The 23,432-nt window shown below is 29.9% G+C and overlaps 1 protein-coding gene across 2 annotated transcripts in view; it reads right to left on the bottom strand.

The window, feature by feature from the left end:
* The window catches only part of dnc (phosphodiesterase dunce), an 847,926-nt gene that overhangs the window by 820,302 nt on the left and 4,192 nt on the right, over positions 1–23,432 (bottom strand). For both annotated transcript variants that reach the window (XM_085953045.1, XM_085953044.1), the window contains exon 2: positions 11,104–11,560. In XM_085953045.1, the coding sequence (XP_085809171.1) occupies positions 11,104–11,192 (89 nt within the window). In that variant the 5' untranslated portion in view covers positions 11,193–11,560. The remainder of the gene's footprint in view (positions 1–11,103; positions 11,561–23,432) is intronic.

Consider the following 23,432-nt stretch of genomic DNA (forward strand, 5'->3'; position numbering starts at 1 on the left):
TTTTGTTTGAGAATTCGATTAAAATTGTCAGACGTATAACAAATAGTTTTTGTCTAGCTTTTAAACTTTGCACATAATCTACTCATAGAAACTTTAAATGATGTACAAATATTTTTATATCATAGTTATAATTACTTACATACATTAAACTTGTATAAGGTTTATGGAAGAATATTATGTGCGTAGTAAAACAATTAATTACAATTACTTAATATTAGCGTCGAGAAAATGAATTTAATAAATCATCTTTTCCAGGCTCGGGACTCTAATGGTATTTTACATGGAGCCACAGAAATATTATAATTATTATATACAACTTATTAATTAAAACATGAAGCATTACTTTGAAACATGTTTTAAATATTATGAAAGTACACAAAATTTCTTGTACTTAGCTTTTACAAGTATCAAAAAAATGTGACCTTATTTCTTCAGTATGATCAATTTTTCACAGAAACAATAATTCATTATATGAATATATAATATTTATATTACATGAATTATTAAAAAAATAGGAAAACTAGGGTATATTTTCAACACTCACTAATATAGGAAATGAAATAGGTACACTGCTATAAATACTATACATTACAATATAATTACTCTATTTTGAAATAAGGATGACACTTAATTATGGACCTTGAATTATTATGTTTTTTTTTTTAATTTGAGCCTGAAAGAATCATGCAATAGTAGTATTTTACTAACACCTTGTATTATAATGATAATTATATTATAATATCTGACCTAACCTTTTTTCTAGTATATACTATCTATACAAAATAAACCGAAAACTTATAAAAAAAAATTATCATAATTCAAACAAGAGACCTGGTATAACAGTATATAGGTACTATACCATGGTAAAATAAACGGTTATAGAATAAAAATAAATATTTGGGAGAGATTTTTAAATAAAACACATTTAATAGTATGTAGTAATAATGAAAATTAAATAAGTATACTTAATAATTTCAATCATTACTTGGACCCACACGCCGTGTAAAGGTAAAATATGAATGATTTAAGACATCATTGTGGCTTAAATCTGAATAGTATGTAGGCTTATAATAAATAGGGAATATATTTTTTTGAATGAGGAATAATATCATTAATGTATGAAACTGACTATAAAAATATATATCATGGAAAATAAGTAGAAAATGTAAAATATTTCTACAAAATTACAATTTAATTGAAAATTCAAAAGGAAAATATACCAAATATGTTTATACTTCGTATTAGAAAAATATAATTTTAAATGATACTGTGACCACATACAAATAATATTATACAGAATGACTGTATATCACACTTTAAGTTGATGACGTTTATAATATTATTCTTCAATGGTGCTAATATATTATTTTATGTGACCATCAAATATTATTTTTTAGATTGGGAAAAACGGTATCATAATGACATACATTTTTACTACAAAATATACAGACCAATCAGGTTTATCTCCCAAAGATTTCTTTGTTCTCAACCTTAACTTGGCGTGCGTATCATACTTACATATATTATAAATATTGTTATAACAAACCTTTATTCAAAGAATAATTCACAAGATTTAAGAATGTAACATTTTTATTATTGAACATACATAATTTTTGAAAAGATTCTGAGAAAATATATTAAAACAAATAGAAAAAATCTTTTTGTAAAAAGTAACGTCGGTTAGTAATTAAAGTAGTTTGATTTAAAATACAAACGCCGATAGCCAATAGTAGCTCAATTTAGAAAACGCTTCAGAGAGTATTATAAGGGCCATTAGTTAAAATTTGTCGTAATTAAGTATGGTACCTTGAGTATAGTGGTCTATGTGTGTGGGCGCGAAACCCGAGAGTTGCAGGTTAGTTTCCTGCGGGGGTGTGTTACTCTTTTCAAAAAGATTTTTTCTATTGGTTTAAATATATTTTCTCAGAAATATTGTCAAAAATTGTGTATTTTCAACTCTTTAGTCATAAATAGGTACCAATATTTGAATTTTACATCATATTATTTCAAATATATTTATCATGTATCGATTAAAAAATATGTACGTATTTTATCATTCCATTTGCGAAACAGTTCTATCAACGTCATGCTTTTGACACAACAGTCCAAAAAGCTCTATAAAAAGATTCGCTCCGCGTTTATTTTTACGACCGCTCCAATTATGTTTACCTATATGGAGGAAACCTATGTATATTCTCATACATATTACGAGTATTTTCCAAAGCTCTGACTCGCGCACAGGAAATTGCTTAACAACGCTTACGCTAATCTACCTACTGCCTCTTACTAGATTTCAATTCTCTTTTAATATTATTATGTTTGCCTAATATCATTAAACTAATATTATTTAGCATAGATACACTCTACCAAAAACCGTGCATAAATTTATATTCATATCGAATATTTTCACCCTAACTTTAGTTCACTGCGTAATTTTATATTTTATATAATATGAAGAGAAAATAAATACTATTTTTAGATTAATTATTTTTTAGATCGTGGCAACGATGATTTTATGACAAAATATAATCATCCTAATACCACATTAATCTGTCATTTAAAATAATATTATATACTATTTTAGCTACATATTAAATCATTTATATTAATTCACAAGACTCATAAGACCTCCAAACCAGAATGCAGGAACTCGCAAAGCAACAAAGTAGGCTTGAAAATAAATGTAACAAAGACGAAAGTCATGTTCAACTGCTTTTCGGGCCAAAAAGAGATCCTCATCAATGGCACTCAGCTCGAACAGGTGAAAAACTACATCTATCTGAGACGACAAGTGCCTATAGATGGATGTATATTTGATGAAATTGTTCGCAGAGTAAAGCTAGACTGGAGTGCTTTTGGTCGCCTGAATAATTCAAAAGTGACCTTTCACTGTGCCTAAAGCGCAAAGCGTTCAACCAGTGTGTGCTTTCCGTAAAAGAGAGATCCAGAAACTTAGAGTAGCACAACGCGGTATGGAGAGGTGCATGCTGGTCATAACGCGAAAGGACAAAAAGAGAAATGAGTGGATAAGGAAGCAGACAAGGGTTTTGCGACGCGATAGAGTTCATTAAAAGCCTAAAATGGAAATGGGCTGGCACATTGCTAGAAGAAGAGACAATTGTTGGACGAATTTATTCATCCAGTGGTATCCAAGAGGTACAAAACGTCCGCAAGGTATACCTAGAGGCCGCTGTATCGATGAAATGATAAATTTCTGCGAAAGTACGTGGCAACGCAACGCACAGGACCGAAAAAAGTGGAAGCAGCTTGAAGAGGCCTTCATCCAGCAGTGGATACATTCAGTCTGATGATGATTATATTATTCAATAGATTAAATATTAGTTCATAATAATATTTTAACATTTTCTAAATTAAAATTATATTTTTTCTACGAAGTATTTTTATACTGAAAGGAAAATAAATTAATACAATTTATAAGAGAAAACACTATCTATGTTAATAAAAATCTTTTTTGCGTGAGTCAAAGATTTGTAGATATTCTTTCACTCTCAAACTAAAATACATACTAATAAATAAGTATTTAAATATTTTAAAACTACAAGCTAAATACACAATAATTGACCTCGAATTCCCAGAGAAGCAACGATGAGTTACTATGGTATACTATAAATAAAAGTATGTCGATAATTTGGGGATCAAGTACCCTGTTTTACACCGTGAAGCATAACAGACAGTAATTTTAGTTATTTGGTTGTTAAATTGGATAAATCGCAAACTGATCAGAGGTAGCAAATTGTTATCTTCGTCTGATTACAATAGGTTATAACATCATCATAATTATAATTTAACACATTCTTAGTGAATCTAGAATCTTAGCATTGAATCTTCCACGGCACTACATCCCGGGGTGGTATTTGGCCTCCTCCACAACCGCTCTCCACTCACTCCGGTCTCTCGCCACACTCTTCCAGTTACCGGGTCTTCCTATATGAAGCCAGTTCACTTTTACGGCGTCAGCCCATCTCCTTCTTGGACGGCCTCTGGGTCTCTTCCGTTGGGGTAGCCACTTTGTCATGATCCTTGGCGCTCTAACTTCAGGTATTCTCTCCACATGTCCCGCCCATCGTAGTCTTTGGGACTTACAGTATCTTATGATTGTTTGCTGTTCAATCAGCTCTTCCAACTCGTGGTTCATTTTATTCTGTAGTTCCAATTTTCCAACGTGGGTCTAAAGATTTTGCGGAGTATTTTACGCTCGGAGACAGCTAATTTGTTTTCCTTATTTTGAGTTAAGCACCAATATTCACAGCCATAAGTGACCAATGGCTTTATAATTGTTTTATAAATTAGAAGTTTACTTCTTCGGCCCATAATTTTCGACCCCACCAGTCGCTTGCAGGCATGCCAGCATTTATTCCCGGAGATAAGGCGGATTTTTATCTCCTTTGCTGTCTTATTTTGGGTATTTAGGCTGGATCCGAGATACGTGAACTTGTCCACACCTTTATATGCATGCTGTCCTATGTCTATATTCTGCAGCGGTACCTGATCGCGTGTGCTGACTATATACTTAGTTTTTGACAGGTTTATATGCAGCCCAGCGTTTTCTGCTTTTATTTTCATAGTGCCACCATGGTCGATCATCCTCTGTTTGGATCTGCTTGTAATTACTATGTCGTCACTTAGCATTGAATAGTCACATGTTATATGGCAGTATATTATGATTAATTAAATTTGACTATGCAAGAAAACGTAAAAGGTAGCAGAAATGTCAAAAATGGGTTTTAAGAGTTGTCTAAAAAAACCAAGATTAAGCTTTTGTTTTCGATCTCCAGTCATTTGTAGAAGTAACACAGTATGAAGAATATTCTATAGGAATCTTGAAGTAAAAAGACATTTAAGAGGCATTTTTATTCGTATATTGGTCGTTTTATTATTACAAGTTCCCTTTGAATACAATAGAATATTTTGAATAGCTATCAATAGTATATTTTGAATTTGAGACGTATGTTTTCTCAGTATGAACTCTTTAGTGTTTTTTGGTATGGTGAGAAAAATAACATTTAAATATTCAAATTCTACTTTGTTATTCCGATATTTTATCCCTTAAATAGGGTATTGCTCGATCGGTTGGAATAATCTGCGAAGAAATATCTCAGGCAACATTTTCGCCAGTGAAAATATACTCTTCATAACTCAAGACGACATCGGACGATGTTAATAAAAAGAAAAATTTTCAAAATACAAGGCTTTCATAAAATAGGCCGGGTGATCGTTAAGAAAGAAATATTATTATGCGCAAGATCAGTCAAAAATGGCAGGAAAGCATGGAAAATTTTTCACAATTAAATATTAATACTGGGCGCAAATATTACGGGAGCAGTTTTCCCTGAGGTGAATTAAATTTATCCCACAATTAATGAAATGGATCTGTGAATGGAATCGTTGCTGATTTGAGTTTTTTTTATTTTTAAATTGAGATGGTACGTAGGATACTCCCCTTCATCAACATAATATAATTTATGTCATGCTATTTCATAACGTAGTAATATAACAACATTGCCTGTATTATTAATACCATCATTTTTAACAATGTAAAAAAAATGCAACACTCTCACAATGATAGTTTCAACAATAAATAGTGTACATACATAATTTTGAAAACACTTCTGAGAAAATCTGTTATAACCAATCGAACAAATCTAAAAACACCCAGCAGGAATCGAACCTGCAACTCTCGGGTTTCGCGCCCATGCACATATACCACTATGCTATAGGCGCCATACTTAATGCCGACAAATTTTAAGTAATGGCTTTTAATACTCTCTGAAACGCTTTCCAAATTGAGTTAGGTACTATTGGCGATCGGCTTTTTTATTTTAAATCAAAGTAGGTATTACTTTAACTACTTACCGACGGCATGGATCACTCCAAGTTGTTTGTTATATGTAACTTGAACTTGAACTTGCTAATAATTTTTAATTAACTATTTTTTTATTCAAAGAATAATTCACAAGATTTAAGAATATAACATTCTAATTATTGAACATACATAATTTTGAAAATACTTCTGAGAAAATAATATTTTATAACCAATAGAAAAAATCTAATTATCTATCTAAACTCTAGATTTTTTATTATTGTTATAATATGAAGTGTTTCCAAAATTATGTATGTTCGATAATTAGAATGTTAGATTTTTAAATCTTGTGAATTATTTGTTGAATAAAAAAAAATAGCTAATTAAAATAAATAGTGTATTTTAATATATTACATAATAATATAACGCATTTCTAATAATTAATTCATCTTCATATAGAAGCCATAGGCTTACCGCACCTTTGACCTTCACCCCCGAAGAAGGCTGACTATTCGCACAGGACACGAATCTAGCTTCCTATAAGGGTAAACATGGGTAAACACACCCCAAAGCATCTGCCCGGAGTCAGTCTCGAGTCTCGACATATGGAAAACTCTACGCCGAAAAGCATATAAGTATGGAGAAATGCAAATAATAGAACACATGTTTCCATGTGAAGCACGCTATTTAATACATAAACTGCAATTTTAATATCTACAAAACAATTTCCAAAATTTGACGTAAAAACTAACTTTTATATCTTTGAAATAAAAAGAAAATACAATAAATTTATACAGTTAACCTTAAATAACAGTACAATCACATTCTACTGGATTCCTTCACATATTGGAATTCAGGGAAATGAGAATGCAGACAGTTTAGCCAAAATGGCAACGAAAGAGTTGACTATAGATAAGCTCCGTATACCATATACAGACTTTGTTTATTCTTTCAAAAATATAGCTAAAACCAAAACAGAAATATTTGTAAAAGAACAAGCACAAACAAAAGGTAAAAAGTATTTTACCGAATATTACAGTGGTAAAGCAAAACCTTGGTATGCCAATAAAGGGCTTGATAGAGAAATCATTGTTACCGTGAATCGCTGCAGAGCGGATCACTACAGTCTTGCATCATCCCTTTATCGCATAGGGATAGTTAACAGTCCAAAATGTCTATGTGGAAATGCCAATGAAGACCTCAATCACGTTATTTGGCAATGTCCACTCTATGACATACAAAGAAAAGAGCTAGTTCCAAGGTTGATAAAGAAGGGGTATCAGTTGCCTCTGGATATCGAGTTGTTTTTGACCGAGCCCAATATTGAGGTCTTTTTTATTATAAAATTGTTCCTTACCAAATGTTCTATTGATGTTTAAATATTATTATTGTTATTATTTATCTTACTGTAATATATTGAAAAAATCTGTTATAAACATGTATATAATGTAACAGCTGAATAAGCCACCATTGAGGCTTCATGGCTTTTAATAAAAAAAAAAAAAAAAAAAATATCTACAAACTAAGGAAAATATTGTTGAATTTTCTAAACTCTGAGGTGATAATCTATAGTCAATAAAGGCATGATACAATAAAGAACTAAATAACTCAGTTGTGAGTTAATTCTGGAAATAATTTAAACACTTGTTTTTCGATATTTTGTGCTATTGTGCTAAATTGTCTTACATAACATACCTATTTGTTTTTTAATTAAATTAATTAAAGGCCTTTTTAATTTAGAGGCATATTAAATTATGCATAAAACTTTTAATGTACATTCAGCGGTTTGTATATTTTTTAAACGGGCATTTTATTATCGTCTTTTCATATTCAACATGGGAGAAGTGCGTCAGCCAATAAAATTCTGTTCCAATCTGTGCCAAATAAAAGCATACATATTTTTCTGACAGAACTGCTGCACTAGTTACAAGAACTTATGAAATTTAAATTTGAATCTGAAACTGAATACGTATTGCATTTTTATTTACAAATAAAAAATAATAATACATTCAATTTTGTTAGTACATTCACCGTTTTCTTCATAATTAGGTACAGTAACCGATAATCGAACACGCGTTATTTACAATTGTATAAAAAAATATGTAGATAAAAAACAATGCAATATGAAAAGATGCGTGCTGGTCATTATGCATAGAGATCTTAAAAGAAATAAAGGAAACAAATAAAAGTAAAAGTTTTTATTTTAATTAATATAAGTCACATATAATTAATATACCTAATGTAATTAACACCATAAGATAAATTAATAAAACTATTGAACAAAATGCGAGTGTAAAAGATCTTTAAGATGTAGAGATGGAAAGATATAGCTCAAAGACCAGGTTTTCGTTGAATAAATCTTGTCATCTTGTGGTCCTCAAAATACGATAAAAAAACCAAAAGAATGATAAAGAATCCACTTAATGATCAAGTTACAGAATCAATGTGATACCGATAATGGTTGAGGATTCAAACTGTGACAGTATTTTTATCATTACTAATCATCTCGATTGAAATCCTACGTGTGTTTCCATCGGTTAAAATTTTAACATACTTCTATACCTTATTTATACGTAAAAAATAACATCAAAATGTCAAATGTTAAATGTATTTTTCTCAAAAGTATAATACTTTTGCATGTCTTATACATTTGCTCCTCAATTATTCATGTATTTTTCTATCGTTCACCTTCGATTTTATATACAGCCATTATACTGGGTTATGACGTCTAGAAATAAGTACATCAAAGATTATCACTATAAATAATGATAAAGATAAAAAATTGTATAAGAGACACAATTATGCTATTTATCATGATGGGATGTAACGATAATAATTTTGAACATTATATTTTTTTTTATTTGTTCTATATTCCGGTATGGAACTTACCCGCCTCACGAATAGGTTTGTAACAATTTTATTTAATATATTAGGTCCATGCTCAGGGTCTAACACACATTTAAAAACAACATGAGAATTTTATCAGACCCGGTATTTGAAATAGATTCTCTCGAATTACGAAGCGGATAAATTACCATTCAGCCATAAAATCCTATAAAATGTTACATGATTAATAGGTACATTTATTTTCAAGTATCTTTATTACAAAACCTAGAATTTTCAATGTAGCACTCGTCTGAAAACAATTGTTTTTATAAACTTCCAATCCCATTGAAACTAGAAACAAGAGACCTACATTAATTTTTCATTGCATTCTGTTTTTTTGTCACCGACCGTTTTTTCTTTGTAAATTACTTTTTGATAATTGGTAACTTTTTTATTATTTTTACAATTGAAAAATGTGACTTTTTTTTAATTAAAAAAGTCACGTTACTAGAAATTGTTATTGTAAATAACTTGTTATATAATAGTGAGAAAAACATATTTTGATAAGTCATCGTAAGTACTTGTTATCAATATGTTTAAAGTTATTAAACTATTTTTAATAATATTACATAATTATATCGACTGTAGAAAGGAAAAATGACGTAACCCTCAGTTTTTTCAGAATAGTTTTTGTTGGAGAAATAACGTTGTACACGTCTGAATTTAATACACGTTATATCTAAAGCATGTAAGCTGGAAACCTTGATTTACTATCTAAATTTCACAGGCAATTTAAAAAAAAAATAAGGAAGTGAGGTGTGAAAAATGACTCAACCATCATGTTTATTTATTTTTTTAAATTAATTCAATAATTAATATCATATTGGGAATATAAAAACCAAATTATTAATTATTATCATATACTTCAAGTTTATTTCTATTTTGTATTTTACTTTGACCAAAAACCATTACAAAAACTTTTTTGTGCCTCCTGTAAAATTTTATTTTTGTGGATTATGTCATTGTTCCTCTCTACAGTCAATATGTGATAGTATCATTACGAGTTCATCCATATTCGAACCTATTCATTCAAATGAAAAGGATCTTACGCAACAAAGACGTCAATTTAGATCTCCGTATGTATGTTGTATAATGCTACATTTTCTCAGTACTTTAATGCGGTGTAGAAGCATGGGCTAACCATAAGGAATCAAACAGAAAATATGCAATCTTTTGAGCTTGGATATATTGTAGCCGTTGTTGGCGCTACACACCATTAATCATAGAATAATGGAGTGATTTAAACACGCTACCCATGGTGAAAAATATCATATTACAGATAACTCCAAGAAAATATGTCCGGACATAATGCGAATAATTTATCCCTGAAGAAGCCAAGAATATGGCTACATGAAAGCACAACCTCTTTGTTCCAGTCGGGAGTATGAAATCGAGATTGCACTGATGATTGTCAACCTTCGAATATACTTTTAGAGAACTAATTAATATCATTCATATCGAACAATTTACTTACATATTATTATTATATAATTTTGAATAATCATGCATTTATTGGCCATGTCTGAAGTAGAAAGAATTCTTTATGTAATCGATTTTCAAATAAATAATTATTCCAGTTTGCAGATTTGTTAGTATGGTGGTTTTATAATTACGAGCCCTTTTTTATTAGTAATCGACTAATCTGTAGAGTTTTCCTGTGAATTTTAGTTGTCATTAAAATTCTTACTATCTGTATGACGTCGAGGACTCGCAAAATTTACTTGCATGCCGATCGGAGATATAAAAAATGTGAATTTTAAATAACATGTATGTAATGCTCGGCTTAGATGAATTTGTACTTACGCGATTTAAAAATGTACGGTTAACAATAATTATACTCGATAAAGTTTGAATCATGGATCATGTAAAAATATCATTACCAATGAAATCTACGATAATTATCAAGAAAAGAGGAATATAAAATAGAAAAATTACAAATTCAAAATTAGGATAGAAGATATGCAGTAACAACAAATTCGAATACAAAGGAGAAAAACATAAGTTTTTTTTGTAGAAAGTATAAAAATGGTGTTGATACTCGTACATTCATTGCAAGCCACGGATGGTTTCAAAAATGTAAAGGCCGTAATAAACTACACAGCATCATAGTAACAGGTGAGGCTGCCAGTGCAATCATGGGTATTCTTTACAGTTGGTAAGTGCAACTGAATAAATAATTTAATTTAAATAACGTGTAAACCTATATCCACAATTATCATTTTATTAATTAAAATGTCACTGTACCTATGATATTATATATAAATACTCGAATAAGTAGATTACCTTAATTCCTATATGATATACTTATATATAAATAATAAGCATTCTGTTTTTATTAAAAATGTATTTATAGAGTGAATTGAATTTTCCATTATTCAAATATTATTGAAACTTACCGAACATTCGCCAAGGTGTGTCGCCTATTCTTAAGGTACCGGCCATGATACTTTTGCAGCTCTCCTATGCTGCCCTGCTCCGCCTGCATCTTCTGCGGTTGGGGAGTGCGACAAGCGCCAGCGTCTCCGCTACCCTCACTTGAAACACTTGACTGAACAGACCTGGTCTTCCTACCCTTATTACCTTTTGCCCTCCCTTTTGTGGAGGACGATGTGCACAATTTAACTGGCGATGCCGAATTTGAAAAAACACTTCCGGAGAGAAAAGCTCGCTTTTTCGAAGGATTCGAATTTCGCGATGACGTATGCACTGAACTTTCCGTGGAGCTTTTGTTGGACTTGTATGAAGGCGTTTCGTCAGAAGGTGACTCTTCAAAGTCGTCTTCTTCTTCTATTTCTGGTAGAGGCGATTGCTGACTTAGTGGGCGTGGTGAACTTAGAATCGGGCCAGGAGGTTCTGTTCAAACATCATTCATTAATAGTTACAGACCACAATTGAAAAAAGTTGCTTAATCAATTTTTATTTACTTAAAAAGGCATCATACCTACTATTTATTACAACAATTTATTACAAAATAGTTTGCTATCTTAAATACCTTAATTTTGTTAATTATAAAGGACTTATTATTATTTATGTTTCTTTTCACTTTCAAGCAAAGGTGATACGATACCTACGTTACTTTACAGATTAAAATATAAACTCTAATGAATTTGAGTAGTACAAATAATGGAATAGTACAAAACTTAAACCCATTAGAATTTAAAATCATATTCTATCAAGCACTTTCGGTCTATATTATTAATATTAAAATATAAATATTTTAATTTTATTTCTAAAGCAAAATATAAGTTTCTATATTTTTTTAAAGTGTTTATAATAATTGTTTAATAAAAATAAATAAATAAACAGTGTTACATAATGATATTAATCAGTTGTATTTAAATTATACAATAAAGGGTAAATACGATATATGTCAGGTATAAATTATCGACATTTTTCGCTAAGCAATATTATTTTTCATGAAAGCCAATGTGTTAGTTCAAAATTCACCAAAATCTGTACAATATTATCTTCATCTTCTTAACTATTCTCTGTTTAACGCACAATTTAGTGGCGTATGTTCGCTCGTGATGCTAAAAGGTTAAATTATAAATTAAAAATCTTGTTATCAAACGGAATATGTAATCGGAACAACCTACGTGTTTAATTTGAAATATAACTATCAAGCCACGAAGTCGTGATACGCTTGCGCTTAATTGTACCGATTGTGAATCAAAATATAAAAAAGCAGCTGCTTTGAATAATTTAATATTAAATCTATTTTTTCAATTCAGTCAAGTGTATCACGGTGTATTTTAGTTGAAATCTAGTATCAATATGCCAATAAATTTATTTTTATTTGAAGCTTTTATAAATGTCAAATGATAATAATATGTTATACAATACATTTTAAAGAATTAGATAATTACAATATAATACTACCTGTAGTATCTATAATATTATTATACATTATAATATTTAGGAGCGGTGCGTTATTTTTAATAATTAGCTTAAAAATATATTTTTTAAATATATTATATATTTAAGCTAATCTTTAGAAAATAAATAGGGCGTAACCCTCAGTTTTCCAAAATATTCTTTATTGCATAATAACGATGTACATGATTAAATACACGTTGAAAGAAATAAATGAAGTAATGTAAAGAAAGAAGTGAAGTGGTAAAAACGACTTAACCATCATTTTTGTTGGTTTTTTTAATTAACTCAATAATTAAATTGCGGATATAAAAACCAAATTAATAACTATAATGCACTTAAAGGTTATGTCTATTTCATATTTGAACTTTGACCTAAAACCACAATAAAAGCGTGTTTGTGCCGCCTGTAAAATTTGATTTGTGTAGATTATGCCCTTTATCCATTCCACAGTCAATATATTGTATATTATATACAGATTATATTGTTACCAACGTAATAATAGATCAATAATACGTGTAAATCGATGTATTATTGTAGTTGTGATAGATTGATTAAAGCAGAACCAATTTGATTTTATATGAAATGCAATAAAAATTAACACAAATAACATAGTTTTCGATTTTCGACATTGTTTGAGATACCAAAAAATGAACCACTTAACCGCTATCCGCCACCCTTGCGAACACGAACAGGTATTCCATTAAAATTTTAACTTTTCAAGGCTTATTTTTTTGGGGCGAGAATGTATTTTCTCAAATCTCTTTCAATAAAAAAAAAACCAATCGATTCTATAACTGCATATTATATTCTATAATTATTATATTATGAATAAGCTTCGTCATTACTGTGTAATTAATTAATACTGAAATAAAGGTGTTTGTTTAAAAATAAAGTGCCGGTTGTCCATTACCTACCCCTCGATTCGAGATCGTGTCTAGTTTCCTGTTCTTCCCCGCAAAGTAGCTTAAGCCTTGGTATCATAGTGTATACAAGTTTTCATCACTACATCAAGTCATATCAAATGAAGCATATGCTATGGCCTACACATTTTAGGTGCCTTTTTCAATTTTCAACTGAGTTAAAAAAAAATTCACCGCTGAACTTTTAAAACCTCCAAGGTAACAATTTTTTCAAAATGTATTCAATTTTATTAATTGAATAAAACCATCATTGCTCTATATTATTATATACAATCAAATTAAAATGTAATAAATTATAGAAACCCCCAAATTAATATAATTTATTAGTTTAATGAGACTGTAATACTTATATTATGTATAGTCACGTCGTTACTATTACAACCCCTCTTCACTGCCTTTTATTTTAATATTATTCACACTTATTCACAGATTTAAAAATCAAGTCTACGTTAAGAGCGTACATAAGTGAAACGGAAAATAATATTCAACACTATGTGGAACGAAATTTTGCGGCGCGTTTCCATTCGGAGAGGGATAGTCGACCTGTTCGCACGTAAATTTCTTTTGTGATGGAGTCGGATGAAAATATACTTAAATCGTGTAAAGATGAATAAAAAACGTTCCGCATGTACTTGAAAAAGAAAACATGTCAATGAATATACTATTATACTACGAATATAATAATAAACATTACATAAAAAGGACGCATGTTGAACTTTTATGACAAATTATATTTCGTTCGGCTTGTGTCATTTGCACCCGCGACCCGCAATCCGCGCATCGCCTAGTCACGATCTTTTTAGACCATGTCTCAGCTGAGGTATAGCCGTCTAATAAAGCAGTTTTCTTTTTTCTTCCGTAAAATTACAATTTTGTCACATCCGAGGTTTTGACAGCTCAAAGACGTTATATTGCATAATATTAATTGGGCATCATTTTTTTAACTATGTATACCAAGCTAACAGAAGAAGAGGGGTCATTAATTAGCGTAATGAAAAGGGTTGAAAACTTTGTACAATTGACACTTTGAAAACAACAATATTGAGTCAAAAGCAATTGAATGGACGACGAATGGAAGTAATCATAAATAAATAATATTATAAAATTCCAAATGCTTTAGATTGTTCTGAAATAATAAATAAATTTGTTGATGCTAAACCATGAAAAATATTTTTTTAAATAAATAAATAATATTGTATAAGTACCATATTACTCTGGAAGATATATTCATTCAACTTCACAGGGAAACCAATAGAAGACTTTCAAAACAGGATGCAGGACCTTGCAAATGAAAACTGCAGAGCAGGTTTATAGATAAAAGTCTCAAAGACAGAAGTAATGATAAACTGCTTTGGTGAATCAAAAGTAATCCTCATAAATGGTACTCAAATTGAGCCAGTCAACAACTACGTCTATCTTGGACCACAAATTTCAATTGACAGATGTATGACGTAGTGATATAAAGTAGTAGGTACTCATTTGTTTCAGATTTCCTGTAATCTTCAACATATAAAACGAGTGACGTATTCAAAAATGGATTGCCTGTTTATTCTGATCAACTTTTTTATATTGTAACAATACCTACCTATCGTATCGACATTGTATTTAATCAACGGGAATGTTATATTTCTCAATAATTAAAGCGATAAAATTCACTCAATTTTACCCGGTCAACGATGCTATCTCTTTTTCCTATTAAATTTAATATAAGTATATCATTATTAAATACCTCAAATAATATGTATATATTTGAAAAGAAAAAAATTAAGCTAAGTATGACTAGAATCTTCTGACTCTCCAAGTGACTGCTCTAGCTCTTGAGCTAATGTCTTATGTATGATTCATGCAAATTAAATTTATTATATATATATAATTTGACGTATTATAATTTTTAATGAAGTGAAGTGGCCAAGTGTGTAATTAAATCAAGGTAATTAATTTTATTATTAATACGACTTGTACACGGTACCAGGTGATTAGCCAAATTTATTTAAATATGACATCTTGTGATCAATAAAATTATTAAATTATACTTTTTATTCAATACTGAATAGATACAATATTTCAGAATGTTAAATTATTCTAATAGAAAATAAATAATTTTTCAAAATCTCAGAAAATATACAATATTATCTATTAGAAAAAAATCCTAGGATACATTTTTTTACTATTCGTATGAATTCACTATTGGGGGAATTAATATTCGTAGATCTGGTGTCTATTCAGTATTGAATAAGAAATATTAATTTATGAATTTAATGTATAGGTATATGGATGGCATGAAATGCTTTCGAGCGCCTAAATAGTATCTTCAAAAGCAACTTCCGATTGTTTTTAAATATAAATTATTCAACCAAACGTCTGCAACCAATGCTAATGTGTGCATGTCAAATATGAAACAAAACTTGAAAATTAAAAGTAACATAACGTAACATGGAAAGATGTATCTTAGACATAACGAAAACAGTGATAAAATAATACAACGGTTAAGGACGAACGCAAGAGTACGCAATATGATAGACGTCGCCAAGTTCATCAAATGGCATTGGGCCATACGTGTCACTAAGCAAGTGGATAATTTGATGGTCAAATACAGTCATACAGTAGTACCTAAATGACACTCTGGATCAATAATTTCATTCGAAGGATATACCTATGGAGCAACGAAGACTAAATACCAATAATAATGGAGAAGGCTAAAATAGAGATAGTCAACAGCAGCGGGCTGTCACCAGCTGCTGATTGTAATGATAAGCTTTTAAATCTGCCAACTATTATGTTATCCTTCATTATTAACGCTGTCATAAAAATAATCATACTTCTTTTCAGACATTTATTGAATGAAAAAGAGTTTCAGCCATATAACTGACACGCAACATAAAAATTACAAGCAACAATCAAAGCTTATTAAAGATGATTATCCTTGAGATGAAATATCAATTGGTTAGATATGTGACAGTATTGATTTAAGAGGCATATAGCATCAGTTAAAACATAATATAGATTCTTCCTGTACTTCGTTATTGTAAAGTAGTCCATTGAAAAACACGACAGAATATCGTACGTACGTGACGGGCTTGATCTACTGCCAAAGTACATTTTGCATGCACCATTTAATCAAATGTTCAATTAGACGATCGCATCGATTTGACCCGGCGACATTTTCCGGTAGTCACATGTCCCCGCTGACTGGTAACGTCTTTGGAGCCTTGGGGGTTTATTATTTGATACGTTCACGATATAAACTCGATTGGCAGCGGCGAGCGGAGTTGGCGCCTTATGATTCTGGACGCGTCTCTTTGGTTATGTGTTCGAACGTACCAGTTCGCTTAATGTGGTCATGACAATGACATCTTCATTGTTGATTTATGAATGTAAGCGGTGACTTTAGCAAACTGTATTATTGTACAAAATATATTATCTATTATTATATTTTTTAACAATACAAAAACCGTTCATTGTAGCTTGTAGCTCATCGGAGTGACGCAATTCCTTTATCAGGAAGGCTTAAGCGACTACCAGAGCATTATGTGTTAGTCATTTCTGTGAGTGATGCTTATCAAAAATTGACAAAATAACACATATTATTATAGTAAACGAAATATTTATCACGTTTTTGATAAAAATAACTATGGTAGCATCTACAAGCTACGGAGATAATCTTTTACGAGATGGCGTAGCAATAGAGACATAGTACATATGTAAAATTATTGTACAAAATCAAAAATTATGAACTAAAGAACAATATGCATACATTGCCTTAAAACTTATATACTTTCTTCTACATGTACTCAGTATGTATCTGCGTACAAAGCATTGAAATCCGATACAGAATGTTTGATACCATAATTAGATACCAATATGTTAAAGAAGTTTAAAGAAAATTAATATTTTACGAAGTAAACACGGTTTTCACACAAAACTTTAACGTATTATAAAGAGGGTAAAACTACCACCCTCTCATATACTTGCAAAGTGCATGTTGAGATAACGGCCTGGAAATTTTCTGCTAAATATCAAAGCTTTGAGACGCGTGTAATATTAACAATATTAAACAAAAACTTTAGGGATATTAAAATGGAAAAAACATAATATTTGTTTCACATTTTTCAATATTAAAATGATAGTCTTGTTTTTTTGTAAAATAATAATCCATATAATGTTTTTATATTATGTAGTAGTAAATAAATGTAATTTTGTTGCATTCATAATTAAAAAATTATATTTTTGTAAAACTGATCATCTGAAATTGTAAGTCTCAGCACTTCGTTTTGCACAAGTTTGTTTATTATAAAAAAAATCGAAGCAAGGTTTTTTCCACTATCATTTGTAGTTGTTTTTGTAGAAACAAAAGAGAAATATTTTCACTAAAACTAGTTTTGCTTATATAATAAACATCTTATATAAAGTAATATATGTATTATTTTCTTTCGACCATGTCCGATCCTAATAGGATCATATGGGCCTCCACAGAGTGGAGGTTTGTATTAACAGATTTAATTTTTACGAGAAATGGATGTCAGCCACTTGCTCAACCTATTAGGTCCATACTCTGACTCATACACAAATTGAAAAACAATACGTGTACTTGCCAGACCCAGGATTTGAACCTGGGACCCTCGACGCTATAGAACGGCGCTTAGGACACGCGGCTATCGTGGGATAAATACACAAATTACACAAATTAACTAAATGAGATTAATTTACAGTATCAATCACCACTACAACTAGATTTTGGACAATCATGATGCCAATTATAATAAAATAACTTAGGAATGATTTGAATTAATTAGATATTAGGCATATTTTCAAAACAGTTTCAAATGTAATAAAAGGACACTTAACAGAGGTTGTTAGCTAAATTGTTAACGTATTCATCCGATAAACAATACATGTATTCGTAATTCAAATTTAAGTTTCAAATATTTGTTATATGTGTCTGATACTTTTTTAAAATATATATTTTATAAAAATGTGCTACTTACTATATCTATTTATGTCATAAATTACGAAATAATTAATTATATATTTATTACACTTATTTTTATTCGTTGAATTTTTCCTTCATAAGGTTTAAGAATTTTGTCAAATTATGAATGTTTAATTCATTATTTTGGAAGATATAATATATATAAGACGATAATTCGATAATAATATGCTTATTTTTACTTAATAAGATTAAAGAACTATCAAACATTTATTTGAGTCAATCAAATGAGATAAGTAAATAAAAACACAATTCTATTATACTGTGTAGGCCTTAAAGTTTTCCTAGACCCAAATCTATGTCACTTTTATTACAAATGACCTGCCCGACCTTATTTTATCTGAGACATCGGTACAGAGAAAAGTGTTTGAAAATAGGGCAGATATTTATTTAGATTATTGGAATTTTACATTCTCCAGACATTTGCATAATCGATGCTAGCCAGTTACTATTGGCAACCAAGCGTATTCTGTGCAATATTTTATACTACAACTACTGCGTTTACGTTTAAGATTAGTACAACAGTAGATAATATAACGCCAACCAAGTATTATATCTCGGGAATCTATTTTTTGCAATCCCGACGTGTTATGATATTTAATGGTATGCTATTTGGAATATTTAAGAATACCTTTATTAATCAGTACGTAGATATCTAATAACATAAAAAGAGTAACCTCTAAGTAAACAATTTTTTTTGCCTAAATAATTCTAGAATTTATAATACTTATCCCTTTATAGGACAACTTTTTTTTTCAAAGATATGTGCTTAATTTTTTTTATTTGTTCTATATTCATTTTGATGAACAGAAAAAATATTTTTTTTTTTTGAAAAATATATAGTTTTTTCGTAATTATCGATTTCCCAGCGGTCAGTTTTCTGACCGGTGTCCATTTAGGTAAAAAAAATATTTGTTCTCGGATTTTTTTTTTAATAATAAAAACACAGGTTTTTTAGGAAAAAATTATAATTTCATTTATTTCTGAGACAATAATAATCACTTTATTAATTTTATAGAAGTTTCTCAAAATAATAAACATTTCTAAGGCCTTGTTGGCTTTTTCTTTTGTTCAGATAATTGGTACGGCATAAAACACGGTATGCAAAGGGATACTTTGCAATTTGTTACTGAGCTTTGTATCACTTTCAGCGTAGTGCTGCAATAACCACATCTACGAAGTGTACATTTTTCAGGATAATGATTTGAATTGATATCGTCAGGAAATGGAGGTCGACCAACCCTTTTTCGTGAAGTAAAAGATCCTATCAGCTGATCAGCCAACTTGTTTCTAAAGTGAAGATGTGTAATAGGTTTTTTTTCATTATCCAACACAACTTGGTATTCTGTAATTCCTTCAAATAATCTCAGAAATGCTTCTTCATCCATGTCTTCAAGGTCTTTTGCACTAAAACCTCCGCTTCTCCCATTTTCCATACTCAGACAATAAAAAAAAAATTGTTCTGCAATATAGGCTTCTGCCTATACATATAACATTCCATAACTATTTTATTTCATTCTGAGATATGTATTTCAAAATATTATTACAGTTTGAATGAAAACAAAAACAATTATTTTTACCTGCGATTTTTATGGAAATCATTTTTTCAAAGAATGACACATATCATCAAATAACTCGATAGCGACTAATTATTCACAAAAAATAACTAGTAATTGTGAAAGTTCACTATATTGTTATATGAAATTAGATGTATTGTGGTTTAGAAATTATTTTTAGTGACTAGATTATGTAAATCAAAAAGGGTCCAAATTATACAATTTGAGGTTAGATTCTCGATATGCCACTCAATAATTTGATATTATTTTACTATAACACATACAATTTATAGGTGAAATACAAAAAACTATATGTTTTTATGTATAGTATAAATGTACATATTTTGTTTTCAGTAAACAAGTCACAATTTTTGAAAAACAAGAACTTAAAAACACTATAGTTGAAAAACTGGCAGCTATCATGTCGCTAAATGGACACCGGTCAGATAACTGACCGGGACACATTTTTCGTAATCTATTCAATATGTGCAAACTTCAGGGCGATTGGTCAGATTCAAGACCTCTGTGCGTTATCTGAGAATGATTAAAACCCATAAGGGTGATTATAACTTGTAAAATTATAGAAATATAGACCTTAATGTTGCCGGTCTCAAAACTATCCGTTTTTCGCTTATGACCTATAAAGGGTTATACAATGAGAATATATTTTTAATCATTCAACTGTAGAAACGAAAAAGGGCGTAACCTTCATTTTTTTCAAAATGGTTTCATTGCATAATAACATTGTAGACGACTAAATACACGTTGTGTCCAAAGAATGTAAGCTGCAAATGCTGATTTATTATCTAAATTTAGCCAACAATTAAAAAAAGAAGGAACTGATATGGGAAAACAGACAACTAACATTTTGTTTATTTTTTTTTTAATTAACTCAATAATTAATATCAGATTATCAATATAAAAATCAAATTATTGATTATTGTGCATTTTAAATTTATATTTATAATTATTATGTATTTTAATTTTGACCGAAAACGATAACCAAAACGTTTTTGTGCTTGCTGTAAAATTTGATTTGTGTGGTTTACGCCTTTTTTCCTTTTCACGGTCGAACTATAAGTGTAATAAGTAAGTTATTTTTTTTCGAATGTCTAGAACATAAATAAGAATAATTCATAGTTTTAATGTATTTCTTTATTTTATTTAAAATCCTCATTTTTCTACAAAATAAACATGTGTTTAGCTTAAAATCCTTTTTATTTATATTTAATTGATTTTTGATGTAAGTATTGAAAACTGAAAGTAAGAAATTGATACAATATTATACTCATACAATAAAATTATTATATAGATAATTCGTAATAATATATAGCTTATTTTTGTAATTTATCAAACGTGTTTCCGTAGGTACTTACCTAGTTAAATTTATCGTACAGAAAAAAATAGCACAGTGATCGTAAATCGTACAAAACGCCAAAATTATCCAAGGTAAATTTATGTTTTCTATATAAAAAAGTAACATCGTTAGATTTACTATCACAAAGTCACAATATGTATAAAAGTTTCATCGAATACAAAACTTTAAACCACGATACAGTAAAGGTGTCTTAAATAAGCGAGTAAAAACTGCTTTATTATTTCCTCTCCAAGTTATTAATGTGGTGTCTGGAGATGCCATAGGAAAAGCGTATAATGTCGTTATAACTTGTCATTTATAACTTTTAATTGCCTGAAGTGTGTTAGATGAGTTCCTGTCAGATACTTACTTTTTCTTCGCAAATAGATTCAATACGAAGCGTGAAAATTCAGAGGAAGTTTTTTTTATGGTTTTCGTTAATACAGATATTTTTCAAAATACCTGAGTTAAAATTAAGTACCGCGGTATTTACTTAGATGGAATTTACAATGACATTGATTAAGTACCCAGTTTAGATTCTCGGGCAGGGTAATATATATATTACGTATTTCCGAATTCGGTTTGAATAAGAACTAGATTATTTTATATAAAGTATTCTGAAGTATTCTAACCTGAAGCGTAAAGTATTAAACCAATGTGTTCTACCGGTGCTAACGTATGCTTGCGAAACATGGACTCTCAATACACGAGAGATCCAAAAATTGAGAGTTGCGCAACGTGGCATGAAAAGGTGCATGCTGGGCATAACGCGTAAGGACCGCAGTAGAAACCAATGGATAAGAAAGCGAACAAGAGTGATAGATGTAATAGAGGTCACCAAGTTGATGAAATGGCGGTGGGCCGGACATCGGACATATCGCACGGCGAACGGACAACCCATGGACGAATACAGTCATTCAGTGGTACCCGAGGGGCACTAAGCGGCCACAGGGGCGCCTCAAAACCCGCCGGATTGATGAACTTGTCGGGTTTGGTGGAAGTACGTGGCAGAGAAGAGCAAGGAACCGAGAGGAGTGGAGGGAGCTGGGGGAGGTCTTCATCCAACAGTGGATCGACCCCGGCTGAATATACCCATATACATTTATCATAGTGATAAAACATACGTGTTTTGCTCACATGATGAGATACGTTAACTTTATTTATAAATTATCATGAATCGTAAGTGATGAATCATTGAAATACGTAGAATTATTATATTTTCAGCTTGAAGCAATTTTTATTATTTGTTTTATAACGATCAGAAATTAATTTCATTCACTTTGGGGGACAATAAACTGATTATGTATTTTTTAATATTAATCTTAATAAGACTTACTTTAGCATTTTTCCGTGATTAATACACGATGATAGAATATATTATATACATTACGTAAAGTGAATAGTGAAATAATTTTGTGTATATACATAATTTTTAAAAGCCTCAAAAATAACTATATAATTTATAGTAAAATTCTTAGATAAAACCTTGGACTGAGTAGAATTCAAACACATATTATTCAGTTACCGGGTAAACTTTGACGTAGGTACCTACTTAACTGAAATTTAATATATTTTTAACTTTTCTATCACGGTTTTATCAATAAAAAGATAATATTTTTAATCGATTTCTCTTCAAATTAATTGTATATTTTACATTATATTTATGATTGTAAATAGCCTTAAATTATAATTCAATAATTATTGAAACAGTCATAATATAATAATATAACAATGATGGACATAGGTATATATATTTTTTTATCGACATAAACATATTTATTTTAAACGTAAGGAATATTTTTAATTACCGTAACCTTTTTCGTCATACCGGATATTTCAATTTTCAAATAGGTATATTATTTCTAGGTATTATTATTTCTAATGTGCTACATTTAGTTAACTTATTTACATAATGGTTAATAATAATGATATAAATATTTCACATGTATTTCATATTATATTCAATACCAAATACCAAGTACCACATCATTATATTCTCATATGAGCATCGGGCAACTAGTTTTATATT

This window comes from Rhyacophila brunnea, unplaced genomic scaffold (genome assembly GCF_057557595.1).
Source record: "Rhyacophila brunnea isolate RB1 unplaced genomic scaffold, BYU_Rbru_1.0 scaffold_3, whole genome shotgun sequence".
NCBI lineage: Eukaryota > Metazoa > Arthropoda > Insecta > Trichoptera > Rhyacophilidae > Rhyacophila > Rhyacophila brunnea.